Source organism: Trichoplax adhaerens, genomic scaffold (genome assembly GCF_000150275.1).
Source record: "Trichoplax adhaerens TRIADscaffold_1 genomic scaffold, whole genome shotgun sequence".
NCBI lineage: Eukaryota > Metazoa > Placozoa > Uniplacotomia > Trichoplacea > Trichoplacidae > Trichoplax > Trichoplax adhaerens.
In genome coordinates, this window is record NW_002060943.1 from 337218 (window position 1) to 357557 (window position 20340).

The 20340-nt window shown below is 34.1% G+C and overlaps 3 protein-coding genes across 3 annotated transcripts; 1 reads left to right on the forward strand and 2 right to left on the reverse strand.

Moving 5' to 3' along the window:
• Positions 1–325: 325 nt before the first annotated feature.
• Positions 326–6345, forward strand: TRIADDRAFT_51283 (uncharacterized protein; the record flags this gene model as incomplete). Its single annotated transcript, XM_002107564.1, has 26 exons — positions 326–379; positions 1502–1611; positions 1715–1799; positions 1931–2044; positions 2119–2190; positions 2322–2410; positions 2524–2638; positions 2711–2764; positions 2833–2910; positions 2978–3025; positions 3113–3161; positions 3239–3381; positions 3494–3580; positions 3655–3744; positions 3816–3884; positions 4297–4398; positions 4494–4601; positions 4716–4837; positions 5011–5062; positions 5133–5174; positions 5248–5352; positions 5426–5543; positions 5616–5684; positions 5946–6007; positions 6116–6219; positions 6321–6345. The coding sequence occupies 26 exons, from the start codon at positions 326–328 to the stop codon at positions 6343–6345; spliced, it is 2166 nt and encodes a 721-aa protein (XP_002107600.1).
• An 810-nt stretch (positions 6346–7155) lies between these two features.
• TRIADDRAFT_20253 (uncharacterized protein) lies at positions 7156–9355 on the reverse strand (the record flags this gene model as incomplete). The annotated part of the gene is made up of 4 exons (XM_002108385.1): positions 7156–7365; positions 7535–7689; positions 7817–7861; positions 9166–9355. The coding sequence occupies 4 exons, from the start codon at positions 9353–9355 to the stop codon at positions 7156–7158; spliced, it is 600 nt and encodes a 199-aa protein (XP_002108421.1).
• A 2907-nt stretch (positions 9356–12262) lies between these two features.
• On the reverse strand, positions 12263–16565 carry TRIADDRAFT_63455 (expressed hypothetical protein; the record flags this gene model as incomplete). The annotated part of the gene is made up of 14 exons (XM_002108386.1): positions 12263–12440; positions 12612–12682; positions 12755–12925; positions 13063–13269; positions 13359–13448; positions 13567–13685; positions 13771–13840; positions 13923–13985; positions 14092–14167; positions 14283–14365; positions 14488–14538; positions 14794–14824; positions 14919–15016; positions 16419–16565. 14 exons carry the CDS (start codon positions 16563–16565, stop codon positions 12407–12409), a joined length of 1311 nt encoding a protein of 436 aa, XP_002108422.1. The 3' UTR covers positions 12263–12406.
• Positions 16566–20340: the final 3775 nt, after the last annotated feature.

A 20340-nucleotide genomic window follows, 5' to 3' on the forward strand; every position in this document is an offset into this window, starting at 1 on the left:
CTTTTCCTATCGACCTGCATCTTTTCCCTTATAAGCAGTTCGTTGAACAGTGGAAAAGAATAAGAAAAGATTGTTTGTTACACCCAACTGGTGACTATTATAGTAATTAGGCAACGATCACCGTTGTATACAACACCACAAAAGGTACGTTATTACAAGGATGTCCACAGTGTCATTATTGCCAGTCGATTACTACCACAGTATTAATGCTGGACGCCTATAACCAAGTCGTTCGATGTTGCAATCTTCTTTTACAGGGTACCCAAAACGGTGAATCATTGGTAAAGGTTGACAAAGTTGTGGTAATACTCTTGAGGTAGACGGTATGGCTACTGGTAAAAGCAAAAAGGAAACGAAAATGAGAATTCGGGCTTTTCCGGTATATCAATTTTGCTTGTTCTATGGATGTCTTGAAGAAGTTTTAGTAGTGTTGAGTCGTAGTTGTTTTTGACTGATTGATATCAATTTTGAAAGCCAAATTGCATTTTACAACTTTGACTATGGTTATACACTACCTTGACTCTTGATAGGATTGTCTGCTATGATCAATGGCGTTATTCTTATTCATATTGCATCACTGGCTATACCCTGTAGACATGATATGATGATGATTACAAGGTATAACAGACATCCTGGCTTAACTTGTGCTCAAGTCAATGCTCCGCTGCAGACAACCACACTACTGTATATCATTCTACCGCATAGTAAAATACACTACAACACATTACTCTGGCTGTATTGCACTTGTGTGGACAGTCTACAATGTGTTAATATGGGCAAAAGCTTTTACTAACAGTCAATGACTACTTGTTCTAACTTTGCTAATACATTTCTTCAACCGACAAGGATTAATGACAGCCATGATTAGTCAATATCACGTCAAGAAGACAAACTATCGTCCCAATAATGATACAGAATGATTTTCCGATAGCATTAAACTACACTGGAGACATTTGTCACTAGTAACTTGTCAGTGATTGCAAATTCATTTTTTTTTATTTATTACCCTACCAAACACCTTCTTCACTGAACTGATGGAGATCTTTGTCTGTCGATGTTGAAACGATCCAGTACAGTACACTGAGTACAGTATGGTACTGTACTGTACAGTGTACAGTACTGTTGGCCGCCAACATCAACAGCAGCACAAAATTGTCATCACTTGCCTATTTTTATTTGATACACTTTGCACTAACGACAAGCAACAGTCATTCTCTCGACTATTGGATCAAGTTTGTTACACTTTGATGCTACTCCTTAAGCAAGTTATCGAGCCATTGAACGTATAGGATGATACCAATATGCTCATAAGATCGTATACAATTGGACGATCATAATAATCATCCAACTTTGACACCACTACTAGAGTTGAAAGCAAGGAATCTTGACTGCATCAGATATAGAACTAACTGAAATTATATTCAAAAGTTGAACCATTGATTGTGCTATTGAATATCAGCTTGCATTTTGCTTAATCAATTGTATAATGATGATCAATTAGATGAGTATGGAGGAGAAATACGTGGATGATATTTGGCAGTTATTGCGCAATGCCATCATAGAAATCCTTAACAAAAATAATAGTGGATTAAGTTTTGAAGAATTGTACAGGTAACAAGATGTGATCATTGTACCATATACGGATGATAAAATCTCCGTAGTCGTCCATTTTTGTTATAATAATGTAATTAACAAATCATTCTGCTCTTCATAGAAATGCATATACGATGGTACTTCATAAACATGGTGATAGATTATACACTGGTTGTAAGGATGTTATTGCAGAATATTTAAGAAAGGTAAGTAGAAAGAGGTGATCATCATATCGATTTATGGCTTATTGATTCACAAAAGAGAAAAGGGGAAATAGAGCCTACAACTATCCATGTATCCAGCCCGCTAATACAGGGTCTATTGTATCAACATTTAGGTTTGTCAAGATCTACGAAATTCCGTCGATAATAACTTTTTGACTATATTAAACCGTGCTTGGACAGATCATCAAACCGCAATGACTATGATTAGAGATATTTTAATGTATATGGTAAGAGTAACATAATTGTAATATTAATCAAGGGAATAAACATGTTGACATTCTTAATTTGATTTTTTGCATAGGACCGAGTATACGTCCATGGAAAAAGTTTAGATACCATCTATAACATGGGGCTTATATTATTTAGAGATTTGGTAACCACACATTATATATAGGAATTAGTTATTTGGAGTTACTTGTTACTGTCGTTATCAATCTACTGTACACAATTAATATCTTTATTGAGACTATGAAACAAAAACTATCAACTCTGTCATTGAAATAGGTTGCACGATCTGGCCATATTCGAGATTATTTATGTAAAACATTATTAGAACTTGTAGATAAAGAAAGACAAGGAGAAGTTGTAGATAGGTATTAATTATTATTTATTGTACCTTAGTTCTTTACTACAAAAATTTTGAATTGAAGAGAAAGTACTAAATTTCCTTATAATTCTGATTACTCTTTTCAATCGGTAATCATAGGGGAGCAGTAAAGAATGCTTGCCACATGTTAATAAATCTAAGTTTAGGAGGCAGATCTGTATATGAGGAGGATTTCGAGCAACCATTTTTGGAGCAGTCTGCTGAATTTTATCAAGTATTAACAATATTCCAAGTGAAGGGAATTGTAATTGCGTAGATTCACAACAAACTTTTCTTGCCTTTATAGCGTGAAGGCCAGAAATATTTGCAAGAAAATGATTCTTCAACATATATTAAAAAGGTGCAATTCTATCATTTTTATCCTTTGAAGTTTGTAATGCTTTATTACCAATGACGCTATTATTGCAGGTCGAAGGACGTCTAAATGAAGAAGCTGAACGAGCAGCACATTACCTTGATAAAAGTACTGAAAAGAGAATTGTTCGGGTTAGTTTAATGATGCACTATTGTAATTCTTACTTCGTAGCTTATAGGCTTACTTCAATTGATGCAGGTTGTAGAAGCAGAACTTATCGAAAAGCATATGAAGACCGTAATTGAAGTTCGTACTCAACAATTCGTCTGATGATAATTAAGTTTATAGAGTTGTTAAAACTTGCATTTATTAACAATTACGTCATAATTATAGATGGAAAATTCCGGTCTAGTAAGCATGTTAAGAAATGCGAAAATGGACGGTCCGTTTCTTATATTCCTTTATAATATCTATATGGATTCTAGTTGAAGTTGATCATTTTCTTACGGGTAAATGTAGATCTCGCACGCATGTACAGCATGATGAATCGTGTTCATGGAGGAGTTGAATTAATGTGTGATTGTATGGGCGTTTATCTGAAAAGCCAAGGAAAAGCCCTAGTCAATGATGATGATGGAAAAACTGGCATTGCTTTTATTCAGGTTTAGCAAAAAGCGAAAAATTATTTTCTTCTTAATTTTAATTACTCCGGAGTATTTAGGTAACTGATAAAGTAAGGCGTATACTTACTATTTTGTTTATTAATTGTAATAGAGCGTCATCGATCTAAAGGATATTTATGAACAGTTTCTGGAGAAATCATTTGATAACAATCGTCATTTTAAACAGACGATAAATAAAGTAAGTTGATTCTAAAGGTTGTATTAAGTTTTCTGACCAATTACTTAATTGATACTATAATTGGTTTCCATTAGGAATTTGAATCATTTCTAAATATTAACCCAAGAGCCCCTGAATATTTGTCTTTATATATCGACGATAAGCTTAAAAAAGGCACCAAAGGAGTTAGTCTAATGAAGATAATTTATTTTGTATTTATTCGTCGTTTTAACCTTGATATTTACAATTATTTTAGTTGTCGGATCAGGAAATAGAACTTCTTTTAGAAAAGACTATGGTATTATTTCGATATCTACAAGATAAGGTAAAATTGATTATACAGTAATGCTATTCTTATTCTGCATAATGAATGGCGATTTGCTATTGACAAACCAAAAACTTGCATACCCTCTGTTTATTATAATATTATTATAAGTTTTCAATAATTATAAGTGCCATAACTTATAATCGTAGTAGCTCAAAACTAATGCAACAACGTAGATTTTATTTGGCTATATCATTCATAAGCACTAGTTTGGTTAAACTTGTTGATCACCGACATCAGTCACTTAGATATATCTATATTCTAGAATCCGCCGTATTTACGGAGGAGTATCGTCAAAGTTGGGCAAACGTTTTTGATGATGTATTTGTGAAAAGTTTCTCTACTTACAAGATTAAATTTATGTAATATATTTGAGAGTTACATAAAAAGTAAATATTTGTCTTGCTTGTAGGACGTATTTGAAAAATATTACAAACAACATTTAGCCAAGAGATTGCTTCTTGGTAAAAGTAGTTCTAATGAAATGGAGAACAGTATGATTTTCAAGTTAAAGGTATAATGATTATTTTATTAATTGTACATAAATTTAAGCTAATTTCGCTAATCTTTATTTACATATTTGCATAATTTGTTTAAAATTATCCTTAGTCGGAATGTGGATGTCAGTTTACATCGAAGTTAGAAGGAATGTTTAAAGATATGTCGGTATCCGAAACTGTAATGGAGAAATTTAAGAAGCATTTAGATAGCTCTCAGGTTCGTGGAGCAATATTTATTTTACAATTTTCACATTTTATATTGTCAAGATCTATTGCGCTTTTATTGATAAATTAAATTAAATATTATTTTGATATCAAATATTAAATATAGACCACCATAAACTTTGATCTGAATATTCGTGTCCTCACTGCTGGTTTTTGGCCTTCTCAGTTATCTTCAAACCAATGTAATATACCCACAGAAATTTCTACCTGTTATGACGCTTTTCAGAGGTATAATATATTACATGAGTTATACTATTAGATCACTAATTACCATCACATTATTACATTACTGTATTGCTACATTATATCGCTATAGTTGCTACTAGTTTTGTAATAATAGAGTTACTTGATACAATCGCTCAATTGCACTTATATATGATCACTTGCATTTCTTTTAATAGTTTTTATTTAGGCGGTCATAACGGGCGAAAACTAGTATTACAAGCTCAATTGGTATGCTTTATTTGCAATTGTAATTTATAAATGACGTTGTGGAAATAACAAACTTGCCTTTAAATAATAGGGATTTGCAGATTTACATGCCACGTTTTTTGGCTCCAAAAAGGTAGCTTAGGTAGAGCTTTGTGTTGTTATCGTTTTGCGTTGGATATGTAACGTTATCCGTCCTTACTTTATAGCCTGATAGCGTTAAGCTTGAAACTAGGAATCATATTTTACAAGTATCGACTTTTCAAATGGTTATATTATTACTATTCAATAGTAAAGAAAAATTATCATTCGAGGTACAAGCTATGAACGTGTGCATAAATGACTTTTTTATTATGTCCTATTTTGCTAAGAAGTAATTATTATTAGGAATTAAAGATTGCAACGAACATTCCGGATCGGGATTTGATAAGAGCATTACAGTCACTTGCTTGTGGAAAGACATCGCAGAGAATATTAACAAAAAATCCAAAATCAAAAGAGATAGGTAATACAAATATAACTTGGTAGTTAAATCAATTTAATTGGCTTTAATTTGCGTTATTTTTTATGCCTTTAGGTCCAGCTGACGAATTCATTGTTAACGACAATTTCACTTCTAAACTCGTTAGAGTAAAGATACAAACAGGTGAATTGCTGTCCATAGCTGTTCTGCAATTATATAGAATTTGCTAATTTAAACATGTTTTAGTATCAACGAAGGGCGAATCGGAACCGGAACGGAAGGATACGAAGCAGAAAATTGACGACGATAGAAAGCATGAATATCTTTTAATATACTATGTTATAGCGTGATGTAGTCTCTTTATCGTACAGCTACGCTAATTCATTTTTGGTCGATATGTATTACGGATTTTGAAAATTTCTTTAACAATTATTACGATTGAAGCTGCCATAATTAGAATAATGAAGGCTAGGAAGCAATTACATCATAGCGCATTAGTCGTCGAGGTATACTTGTAAATCGAAGTTGTGATTACATGTTAAATGAAAGCATTGTATTTGATGATAATATGATAAAATTGAGCATTGATTTAATCTAAATTTATCCTGTAATAGACTACAGAACTATTAACGGCAAGGTTTATGCCTCATCCTATGGTTATTAAGAAGAGAATTGAAAGCTTAATTGAAAGAGAATATTTACGCCGTACCGATGATAGGTAATTTACTCAATTATGTAAAGTATGAGATTTTACATGAGATACGTCGTTGCCATTGTTATTATTTAACTGTACTCATGTTTTCTTTTATAATCTTACAGGAAAATGTATTCCTACGTTGCATAAAGGATAGACTATATAAGATATTTGACAATTAGGTATCTACAATCTTGTAAGCGAACTAGTACAGTATAGTAATATTATTGTATATTGTTCTAGTAAAATCGTTCTATCACTTGTATACGCAATTAATAATTTTGCGTTTAGCTGCTGTTTACGACTTGATTGTACAGAATTTTACTCAAACGGATGCATTTTTGATGTTAAGTATTCAATTATGATACCTTTAACTTATGCAGACTTGTTTGTTTATGCGTAAGTTAAATTTAACTGTTAATACTCTATGAAGTTGTTTTCTTAACTTTTAATAGACTGGTATTACTTTACGAAATGGTCGTAACAATTTTTTTTGGACTAAAATGTAAACTTGATCTAGTGTATTGCAGGATCAATACTAATATTGGTGTATGCAACAGGCGCTTATCTATTCTGTGTAAATGCTTTTACATTGTCTTTTAGTACTTAGCTAAAGAATGATTTCTGAACTGTCGTCTCTAATAGTTATACGAGAGATAATTGGCATTTTGTTTTGCTTCAATTCGCCAATAATAATTAAGATACACAATTACACATGGGTGCAAAACATTTTTGTAACATAAAGCAAATTATATTTAATCTTACTGGGCATAAGCGATCACAATACCAACATTAGTAAAGGAATTAGGCTAATCAATCAAAATTAAAATTGCATGATTTTTTACTAATATTTGTTAGTATCCTTAGCAACGATGTATGTTGTTAGTTTTACAATAAAAGGATTCTAAAGCAAAACGTTATGCGTATTTGTTAAAATGCTCAATTGGTAGAATTAGCAAACTATAATTTGCTCAATAAACCAGTTTCGGGAGCTGATGTTGCGATTAGTTTTTGAATATCCCTAAATTGGGGATGTTTCGATCCTCCCATGAGAGCAAGTAAAACACATTCACTTGTAGTTATATAGGCCCCCGATTGTCGCAGTCTTTCAATCCCGTACATGCGGTCTACCATGGAGCGTGATGAAACTGCATCTGCTACAATATGAACCTGTTTAATGTAAAGAATATTAGCAATTATTTATTTATTAATATATTATTAGGAGGATTTTCTTATTCATGAGCTCGTAATAATTAGAAATAGAGATAAATCTGCTGTTGCAAAAGCAGCATCAATGTGCATTGATCGAGTGGAAATTAGGCTACTGAGAGCTTTATACCTCGTAATCTTTATCAATAAGGTCGATTGCAGTATGGTGTATGCAGACATGAGTTTCTATGCCAAATAATACAATAGATTTAACATGTGGCATTTCCTTCAATAAGGCTTCAGTTTCAGGCACCAGCATGGAGAAGTCCGTTTTCGGAAATATTCCTTATAATGATAAGTAGGTGATTTTCAATGAGATTTAGAGCTTTCATTTCAAATATATTATGAAGTTGTTAAGTACGTTATTAGTCATATTGATAACCATACACGATAGCATTAGAGTTAAATCTACCTTTAGCCTTGCTGGTGTCTAAACTTGAAACAGTTTTTCCCAATCCTTAAATACAAATAGAGGACATTAGAATATCAATATAGTATACTATAATTGCAAATAAAATCTCTTGTGTATACGATTGTACGGCCGGTTGTACTACTAGTTTCCAATTATTTAGCGATAATATTCGGTAGATTGTTTATAAGTTATGGATAAACCCGGAAATTAGAACATAATCGAAGCTATTTAATGACACACTTCCTGCAACTGCGTATACACATCTGCAACTCTAGCTTGATAATGATATCATTGGGAGTTTTTAAACTGCTTATTGAGCTATTCGAATATTTTATATAACGTTCCTTAAACTAGAGCATTCAATCATTGGAAATCCTCCTACCGGTATACGTGTAAAACAATAATTTATTTAGATGCACAACGTCTATTTACATAAAGTTTAATAATTTCACAAGGCTCAACTAGCACCCATGTACTGTGACGAGAATGGAAATTGTTGAATCGCTAGCGTGATCATAAGGTTAAACTAGATATTTGGAATTGAATTCTTTTTTTATCGTACAGATAGCATTACGATATAGAAATTAATAAAAGTTTAAATGTACGTTATACGTGTACTTCATAGAAAATCAAGTTTGAACCTATCAGATTATGAAGATTTAGATAGGTGTTGCAGCATGCTGGTTTCAGGGCAGAATTGGTACACATTTGACAGGTTGGATGTTAATTAAGGCACATCTTGAAGTCAACTGCAGTACTTTTAAATGGGCATAACATTAATATGGAAAGATCTGTTGTAATGGAATATGTTCTCATTGTACGAACGAAGGAATAATACGCATACTTGACAGAATTCAGACAAGCAGACCAATCGTTTAACTGTCCAGTAAAGAAGTTTATCAAGATTTGTCACGTAGTCTGATTGGTATAATTTACTACTGTCATATACAGCCTACCGGCATATTAAAAAACACAGATAAATAAAACAGACGTGCGTACCATTTAAAACTGAGACATAATGATTGCAACTTCATCATCAAGTCTATAGAACTAATCTGTCATGGTGTATTATTCTTATAGAAATGGATATAAAATAAACGACTGTTATTTTTGATATCATTCCAGTGGGTGGAATTCCGTGGTAACGGGAGATTTTAGCCTATCTACGCATCAGATATTGATCTGTTTGGTTAACACAAACGAACTGTAGGGTAGCGATGCGATTGAAAATTAGCACTATTCCTAAGAAAATTTTGACTCCACGGGAATGATAAAGATATCCATACAGTATTCCATCTTAAAATAAGGTTAGTTCAGTCATTGGATCATGCCATCACGATCTCCATTACCTTGAGGATATTGTTCAGTTGCGATTAAAGGAATATTCAAGGTATTGGCTGCAGCGATCAATCGTTGTTGTACAGCTACAATATCATCGAAGTAGCGAATTGTTTTGGTAAATTTCTCTTGCATATCACAAAGAAAAAAGGACGTTGAATTGGCTGCTAAACGACCAAGGCGTGCAGTTGCTCTTGCCATCTTGATTTAGATTGAATTTGCTTTAAATTAATTGTTGGCTCAGGCCTGCAAAATGTGGCTTGGGAGATACCTACCGATCGCAATCACCTACAGTAATGTCTGCTACTACGCAGTTTTCTCCAGGTTATAGAGGTGATAGACAGGATACGCCTTTGCTAAAGTCTTTATGAGTGTGCATTACATGGGTAAAATCTCATACAAGTTTATAACTGTTTTCCCTCGATACAGTCGTTTCCCCAGGGATTATGGTACTGTATTATGCAAGCGGATAGGTAGGGGGTGGATTAGCCGGCTTGCTCCGCTTTTACCTCCCTGTTTTGATGTTCATGAAAGATGTCGGTAGAGAACCTTTGCTGTATTTCTATGGATGACATCGTTGCACTTATGATTCTAGGTTGTAAGAGCTCTTACAGCTACTCCGTGTGCAAATTCTACTTTAATATTGTAAATCAGACCCTCGGAATATTGTATCGTTATTATATTGCGCTGACCCAGCCAGGTGTGGAGTTGATCGAGAAATAAAGTAGTAGCGGGCCTTCACTAAAGTATACAACCGAGCTGCCTCCTCCGTTTTCGATCAATTATATACTGTATATTAATAATTCACAACAGAACAGTGAATAACGAACAAGAAAATGCTGTGGTAATTCTGCTTAGCTTCCATGTACGAGAGACACTCCACTCCGATTTAGCTGGGTTGTGTCATCATTTGGCATGAAAAAAGTTGAATCTTTTGAAGATGATGAATGATTTGGACCTAGTACAGTGTACATTCTGTAGACTACAGCATAGCTATTACCATAGACTACTAGAAAAGACTAGTTTTAGTAGTCCTTGTCTAAGGAATCATTAGTAATGATACTCTATCGGAATATAGGATGGAAATTTTCCGAAATACGATAGGAGGTAAGCGTGAGGAAAAGTGTGTCTAGCATGCGAGTATGCGGCACAGCAGTAATGTAGTTAGTCGTATAGATCAAGCTTAACAACAGGTGTATCCTTCATTCGGTACACGTAGTTTGGATAGAACAAGTTATATGGCAGGAAATGGACGAGCTAGGCTAGATTTCGCCGAGAGCTTGAACTCTTGAACTCTTGAACTCTGTAGTAGCAGAGCAACTCGGCTTAAGCTAAATACAGTATCGCCAATGATTTTAGGTTGCAGTAAGAAGGTTTTCGAGAGTACTGTCCGCTATTACGGCAAGACAACTCGTGCCAAACAGATGATGAAGATTAAACCACCCCCACCAATATGACTATGACATGTTTGAGTTTGTGCAACAGATTTTCAGTGTTTTTCCTTCACTTCATTATTGCATTACCATATAGCAGTAGATATAAAATATGTTGTACTAGGTAACAATATAGGGATAATCTGATTGGGCAACTAATTCAATCCATAAGCTTGATTTAGTTGGTAGAATTGGACTGTTCTAGATGTGAGATACGATTGCTTGCGGAAAGCAGACGTTACTTTGGGCTACTAATTCAATCCATAAGCTTGATTTAGCTGGTAGAATTGGACTGTTCTAGATGTGAGATGCGATTGCTTGCGGAAAGCAGACGTTACTTTGGGCTACTAATTCAATCCATAAGCTTGATTTAGTTGGTAGAATTGGACTGTTCTAGATGTGAGATACGATTGCTTGCGGAAAGCAGACGTTATTTGGGGCTACTAATTCAATCCATAAGCTTGATTTAGTTGGTAGAATTGGACTGTTCTAGATGTGAGATACGATTGCTTGCGGAAAGCAGACGTTACTTTTGGGCTACTAATTCAATCCATAAGCTTGATTTAGTTGGTAGAATTGGACTGTTCTAGATGTGAGATACGATTGCTTGCGGAAAGCAGACGTTATTTGGGGCTACTAATTCAATCCATAAGTTTGATTTAGCTGGTAGAATTGGACTGTTCTAGATGTGAGATACGATTGCTTGCGGAAAGCAGACGTTACTTTGGGCAACTAATTCAATCCATAAGCTTGATTTAGCTGGTAGAATTGGACTGTTCTAGATGTGAGATGCGATTACTTGCGGAAAGCAGACGTTACTTTGAGCTACTAATTCAATCCATAAGCTTGATTTAGTTGGTAGAATTGGACTGTTCTAGATGTGAGATACGATTGCTTGCGGAAAGCAGACGTTATTTGGGGCTACTAATTCAATCAATAAGCTTGATTTAGCTGGTAGAATTGGACTGTTCTAGATGTGAGATACGATTGCTTGCGGAAAGCAGACGTTATTTGGGGCTACTAATTCAATCAATAAGCTTGATTTAGCTGGTAGAATTGGACTGTTCTAGATGTGAGATGCGATTGCTTGCGGAAAGCAGACATTATTAACAAAGAGATTTAGCTAAAGCACCCACACAACGTATACGTATTTCTTATTATTGATTGAATTAGTTCATCAATGTTACCACTACATTGTCTGTCTTTTTATCAAATCTCCTTAAATCACCCACTACCATAACGGTTCAATTGAACAGGCGGTTTTCTAAAACTAGGTATGGACAGGGAGAATAGATATTACTTGATGAAAAGTTTAAGTGAACGCCAGAATATTATACGCGGTATCGTAAACATTATCACTCGAATGTCATCATCAATCTACCTAATTTCTTATCCATACAATTCGCCGAATAAAGTATACAATTTCTTGTTGTAAGATGTAAAAACTATCAAAGTCGCGGTACATAGGCTGGTGAGTTATTTACATGGTCGTGGCATTGAATTTATAAATGTATTGTAATCCACGATTTGCTGCGCTATCTTCTATTTATTACTGTGAACATTGATAATTTCATGGTAACATATCAAATTATGTATGAACTAATAGCTACATGAAATTTCGTTAGAAGTTACTACATTCGATACAAATTATAAAAAATAAAACAGCTACCAATAAGTCGTATCCATAGAAATTTATCATAGAGTATTTTAAGAGACAGGGAAGTTCTGTTAGTTGCTACTAGTATGGATGAAGTAAAGATCTAAACATAAAATGTGACAGACTTGGATAGGATCATTAAGCACAAATAAATGAAGAAAGTTAGTGGCAAATCTTGTTAATTGCTGACAGAATCCTATGATTGAGTAAAATGAACAATAGAAAAAAAATGAATGCAAATATGGAAAACACTTTTCTTCGCTGCACTGTACCGTACTAGACATACCTTATATTCATACGTGATTTAACTTATTTGTTACAATAGTAATTAATTATAGTTTAGTAAAAATTCAAAAGTCAAACTTACATTGATTCGGTCATTCGCTCCGTTTCACACAGGTTAACCAGAACATAAACCATACGCATGGCATAGTCATTCTATCAAATATAATAGTCTATTAGCTACTAGACCTTGTAACAACTCTACTTTATTAAAATCTTCTACATTACCTTGCCAAGGTTATAACATTTCTCTGAGAACGATTTAGTCATAACATGTAAACAATCAAAATTCTTAATATCATGCTTTTGGTGATGCATAATATGATGAGCAAGTTCAAAATTGTTTTCAACAGCTTCTATGAGAATGGATCGTATCGTCTTATCAATTTTTTCGCGATGCTGCAAGGTTTAGTAGAGGTGTGAAAGGATAAAATATTTAAAGATTGATATCTATTAGTAATCATGACATATAGGAAAGATTAAATTTACAATTTACAGATTCATACGATCTCCAATTTACGACATTCGTGTTTTACCTCAATTAGCTTCTCTAACTGTCCTATATAGTGTTGTCGCTCAGTCTTTGATGTGGCATCAGTAATACGGTTACTTAAAATAACTACTGGTACATCTGGAGCTGCGACAGTGTCCATCGGAGGTAACGGATAAGGATCGAATAGTTTTGATGGAGTATTGGATTTTGGATCGCCTTGAAAATTATCTAGATCTTCCTCGTCGAATGACTAGCCAAACACAAGATTGTGGTTAAAGGATATAACTTATTTATAAATCAATTTTTTCTTCCTATCCAATAATTCTACAAGGAAATTACCATATCACCATATTTGCAGACTTTACTAGTATTGGTCTTTCTTCGAACGGTATCAAACTGTTGAATTAAGGTTTCTGTTTGCATGTCAGCCTAGAATTTCGTTTTATTATTTATTGCAATGAACAAAAGCTGTAGCGTAAAAGGAAGCCACAGGAAAATGTGGATTTAAAGTTATCAATTATTATTAATTAATCGTATCACTTTATACCTGATCGGAATTTTGCATCCAATTTATGCTGTATACATCACCAAGATATGTGCCCCTTTTCCTATCATAATAGCAGGCGTACGAGGAATGAGTCGGATCGGAAGCAGTAGTAACATAAACTGTCGAAGAAAATGAATCAGATCTTAAATATTGCACACGTGTGACTATATTTCATGGATTAAGGTTTTACAATTGTATTAATACCATTTTTGTTATCGGCTAAGACATTATGAAACATTGATCCTGCCTCACAAGCTTCAACGTAAATAACCAACTAGAATCATAGAGAAATGTTCAAGTTGTAGATTTATCTTATCTGATTCATTATATAATCAGTATAGAAAGCGGATTTGAACCTGTTTGAACATTTTCTTCATGTACATTTGGTTGATGGTCTGGTTAAGCATCTTAGCGGTTAACTGATTAAGGAAAGGATAACATAAAGAAATAGTTATGATAAGGATAAAGATATTTTGTCTGCTGTGTATAGAATGATTAATCAAAATAGAATGTGATATTACTTACAATGTCCTCAGGAAAGGCCACAAGACCTTGCGCACCATGATCGACAAAATTGATGAAAACACGATCATTTGGCCCACTATTTGAGAAAAAGATTGCATGCTTTTAAATGGCCTTAGCACGATTTCTATTACAGTAATTAACAATTTCAATAAAATTGTTTGCTGTTTCCGTTACGAGATATAATATCAGACCTCTTCAGTACTTTTCCACTGCCACCGGTGACTTTGTCTGCATTACCCAGTAAAACGTTGATGAAATTTGTTGGATTGACATGCTATTATGTAAACAAAAACAAATAATTGAAGTTATTTCTAATCAAAAGGACTATAAATTTTAAACTTCGATGTCCATGAGAGTGATTTCAACGGAAATGATGTAGTAAGACGATCAACTTACATTTTTGGTGTAATCTTTTAGAACGTTGGCGTATACGTTAGGACCATAAGGCTAATAAAGGAGAAAAAAGGAATAATATGAGTAACATTTTGCAGATGCTGTACTAGTTGATAAAATATGAAAAGACAGAGACACTGCCGATTCCTCATAAGAGCAGTTCATTTTAAAAGCATACGTGTCCTTTTAAGATTGCCAAATATCTTGACAGTAAATTTGCCCTTATATATACCCATGTGCTGACAAGAGCAAAAAAGTGCTCCAAGATTACTGTGTAGTAATCATTAAGATCGATAAAATTAGACTTACCCTATTGATAATCTTTCCAGGGGTTGGGTTGCTAGTTTAGTCAACAAAACAGATGAAAACAAAATGTTCGAAATGTCAGTGTTTCATCCATAACTAGCATTAGGAGAGCTGTGATTGCGACTTACTTTTCGTTTTCGGCAATGTCATCGTACATCATGACCACAATACGCTCATCAGGGAATCCATTTTTATGAAGGATCTGATAAGCATGGCATATATCGGCCTAAAATAAAAAATCAGTAAGATTTGAATGAGATTGAAAGAAATGAAGGCCAATGTTGTACAAGATTGGAAAATAGGCATTGATATTCTTGAGTATAACCTGGCTATTATACGGTATTTCATACGTGTATAGCAAAGTCTTTTCATGATTGCGCTATTCATTTTAGTCTTATCCTTTTGAATAGGATATTCAACTCAAATTGGAATGCTCCATTCTGTCATAGCGTGTAACACCATGTCGAGAAAATGAATACTATTGCCTTGTTTACATACTACAAAACGACCGATGATCTTCATTTTCTCTACTATCTATCCATCTCCCATACAATAAATGGAAGAAAAGTGGCAATCGATCTAGTAAAGTATTAAGCGATCGCCATTTACAGTAATAGAACGTAGAAGTAGTGTACTCTTTCCAGTGTAGGCAAATTGATTATCGTCAGTTCCATCCTAATATGAGCCAAGGTTGCAAAAAAGGTGAGCAGTAGTCGCACGATGGAGATGCTTTACTGTTACGCATTCATTCCTCTCCTTTCCTACTTAATACTGTATGTAAAGGATATTCAACTCAAATTGGAATGCTCCATTTCTGTCATAGCGTGTAACACCATGTCGAGAAAATGAATACTATTGCCTTGTTTACATACTACAAAACGACCGATGATCTTCATTTTCTCTACTATCTATCCATCTCCCATACAATAAATGGAAGAAAAGTGGCAATCGATCTAGTAAAGTATTAAGCGATCGCCATTTACAGTAATAGAACGTAGAAATAGTGTACTCTTTCCAGTGTAGGCAAATTGATTATCGTCAGTTCCATCCTAATATCAGCCAAGGTTGAAAAAAGGTGAGCAGTAGTCGCACGATGGAGATGCTTTACGCATTCATTCCTTTCCTTTCCTACTGAATACTGTATGTAAAGCATTACCATCAAGATGCATGACGTAATAGTCTTACCGGACAATAACATCCGAAAAGTACACACAGGATCCAAGTGGAATAAGTTCGCGATTTAGAATCAAAATTCGATTGGGAAGTACATGGATCCCTCAGTAGTATCACACAGTATCACTGTGTAACATTTCTATATCGTGAAATTGTCAATGGGAATATGTGTAAACGAATTATTTTATTTTTCTGGCCTTCCTTGCAGAGAGATGGTCAAGTGGTATACAGAGTACAGTATAGCGTGTTTCATTTCCTTTTCGACGCTTGAACTGGGGGAAAAATATATAACTAAAAACTAACGTGTCAATACAATAGTTTATAACGACATGTAATCTTGAAGTTAACTGTATGTATAGAAGTAGTTGTATGGATAGCAATCACTTTGATTGATACATTTAATTTAAAATATTGGATGCTAAAATAACATTGCTGTCCTACGATGGAAAACTTACTTGATGTCTGTAATTGTCCCAACCATTGGAGCCAGCTACGAGGACTGCCCAATTTTTGCCGTCATCTTCACGAGAATGCAACGATGGTAGAGCTAGCAAGAGCCCCGTTAAACAGGTCATAACAACGATGACTGTTAATTTCCACATTTTACTCTTGTATGCAAGGGATTCTCTCAATAATTGTGAAATAAGTTGGAGCTATATCTGCAACAGCCAGAAGATTAATATTTGACAGTAGTGGAGAAGAAGGTTAACGCGCAACTACTGTAAATCGACGTGGATTGACTGACAGACTGACGAGTCCGTCGTACACTACAATGGCTATTGTTTACATTATTGGACAAGCAGAGACAAGTACTATCCTACTGTACTATGGCGACTGGTGATAGTTTTCAGTATGTATATAGTTACAGTATCAGAGCAGGTCAGAGTCACGTGACATACAGTAGCATCACGCAGGACAGTACTGTACACTGTATACTACTTTATCCTTCTGTACAGTGTACAGTGTACAGTGGACTATGCAGTACTGTACACTGTGCACTGTACAGTTTGTCCCAGTCCATTTTCCCCATAAACTTCGAAAGTAAAAAATTGAAATTTCTGTCGATTTTCAATAAAATACAAGTCAATCGATAGATTGTATAACGTAGTTCTGCATATAGTTAATTTCTGTCGATTTTCAACAAGATACAAGTCAATCGATAGATTGTATAACGTAGTTCTGCACATAGTTAATTAGACTGTATAACGTAGTTCGGTATATAGTTAATTTCTGTCGATTTTCAATAAAATACAAGTCAATCGATAGACTGTATAACGTAGTTCTGCATATAGTTAATTTCTGCCGATTTTCAATAAAATACAAGTCAATCGATAGACTGTATAACGTAGTTCTGCATATAGTTAATTTCTGTCGATTTTCAATAAAATACAAGTCAATCGATAGATTGTATAACGTAGTTCTGTATATAGTTAATATGTTATACTATAGCAGTTATTGTACCCAGATAAATCGATCAATTGATATTGAGTCAATCGATAGATTGACATGTATTTTATTGAAAATGGACAAAAATTTCAATTTTTTGTCGATAAAATTTTTCGGGAAAAAGTTCTGGGACAATTTGTACAGTACTTAACCCTCCTGTATACTACAGTATGATCCTTTTCCAAACCGATAAATCAGTACACATTAATGTATACTGAACGCCGGCATTTTGGTACGAAATCCGGTCAATTTTTGATACAGTATGTGGAATTGGTGTATATGTCATATATTGGTTCATAGTAAAGCGTTGAACTTCATATTAAAGAATTAGATACCAAAAAGATCACGCTGTACAGTTGAAGTTATTGTAAAACTAACTACTAACTCTATTCTCTCTTTCTTGTATTGAAAAATGCCGGCTTATGCTCGCCATACTTTGCATATTTTATACGCGTAGGGAACATATGAAGGGACAGTAGAGGACATGGTGAAAAATAATTCTGTTCAATGGATTCCAGAAAAGCATGTTGGATTCATACTTTTACTCTTGTAACTACTCTAAATCAAACGTAAAATACATGCGTATAATCTTAAACCCTACCAACTACTGTTGGTATCTTTAGTCTGGCAACAATTCTCAACGAAGCAAAGTCACGTCTTATTTGCATTTGGTACATACTTTATTTAAGTCATAGTTAACTAGGATTGCGGACAACGTGCTAATATTACAGAAAGATAATACATATGTACATTACTATTTAATTTGCGACAACTACTGCAGAATGGACGAATTTACTGTAACACACTAAAATCCTACTTTTAGTTATACAAATACTGTACATAGATACAGCACGCGTGCATTTATACAATTATTTTTCCCATTCACTTGATTGACGATTCAATAAGGAAAAGATCTTATAGACTAGTATGGTACTTTGAAATAACACACATATTTTTCTTTTTTGTTTGCTTGGAGCATTAATCAGCATGTGGCAGGCTAAAAGAGTAGTTCAATGGCGCAAGTCCTGTACAGTCCATTATTACTTTATCTTGTGATTACTTCTACCAGTATGTGATGTATTGTTATGTGTTTCAAAGAAACTTTATGATAATTGAACTATAAAAAATTAAAGAAGCCAATTTTTGGCCAATTTCCTTAATTATCAGTGATATACTAATTACGAAGAACGCATTTTATTAAACAATTGCATGACAGGATCCAAACGCCTCAAGGGGCATTAATTCACTGGAGTAAGCAAATGAGATAACTTTAGGTAATTAGGTAAAAGTATTGATGAGTCTATCGGTAGTGGTTATGTATAATATAACACTATAGTTTGTAGTTATAGTATTTATAAATTTCCTTACAGAGCTTTTACGAGCGAAGAGTTATAACTACAATCATAGCTATGAAAATTCTTATGTGTTAATGAGAACAGAGGCGAAAATTAAATCATCATGCCACAAGTTTCAGGACGGTTCCTATGGTAACATAATTAAAAGCAATATATTATAATGCATCCAAGATTTAGATGAAAACAAGTTAAAAGCTATACTTTCATGAAGGATAGAAATACATACGCAATTATCAAATATTGCCCAGCAGAGTATCGACTACATTAACTTTGGTCAGAGTCGGTAAACCCGGATACTACGCCTGTATTTCAGAAAAAATTATGCTCAAGAATTCCAACGATCACGTAAGCCCAAGTTAATGGCGGACAGACGTCAATTACAAATAATCTTAGGTAATAAAAATGATGGACAGTACCAAAGCAAACTTCGTGCTAGAGTTTTATTGGAAATGTGGGATAAAAATCCTGAATTAAGACCAGAGGGCCACGTCTATACTCATGGTTTTTATCCTCCCCAATTAATAGCGGATCCTGACCCAGATCAGTTACCTGAAAAATGTAAGGTGCTATTTTTATTTACAAAAAATATCTCCAATAGTTATTCACCTCGTTTCCGGAATGAAATACTTCAACTGCCTGATATTTCTGATGAAATTGATGATTTGCCTATCAATACGGTCACTATCTTACTTGGAGCAATCACTTTGATTTCATTAATTTATTGGAATTATTATGGCCACATCAATGCATTCCGTAGCCCTAAATTGCCTATTAGTCTGCATAACGCTTGGATAGAATGCTGTAGGAAATTGCATCGAATTCCTTCCTATACAATTGACACTCTAACTATAGATAATATTCTTTTAATAAGATCTGTTGAAGAGTTTTCTCGTAAAAACATAAGGCAAAGATTTTCATTTTTTAATGCGGATGAATTCGGCTCTAGTTCCGAAACTACTTTTTTGGGATATTCATTCGCTGCTCTCAGATATGCATGCCATGGCATTGTAGACATAGCGTTAAATCTTCAGCTGGCTATGCACAACCATGATAAAGAGGGGATTATAGCAAATCTTAACCAATTAATTGTAATGGCTGATCAAGCGTCTAATGCGCTGTCAGAAGTCAAGCTTAATCCCTATGCCGAAATAGCTATAATCCCTTCACATTGGAGCATTCTAGGCCAAGTTGGACCTATTCCACCAGAGCAGCTATTAAGTCCTAAGAGTAAGAAAACAGTCGAAGTATTAACTGAAGAGAATTTAAATTGGAATACTGCTACAGATGAAAGCTTAAATAACTTAGCGAATGAGAATAAGTTATACGGGACTACTGCTAGTGGATTATTTGATCCCATTTTTGCCACTTTTGATATAATTATTGATCGATCACATACATCGGAACTTGGGAAAATGTTTATTAGTACACAGCGACTATTGCCTAAAGCCTATCTACAATTCTTAGAGGCGTTTAGATCAGATTTTAAGAAAACAGGTAGCCTTAGACAATACTTAGAAACTTTTGGTGATTCAGAATTAGCAAAGACTTTTAATTTACTCGAGCGCTCCTACCATAG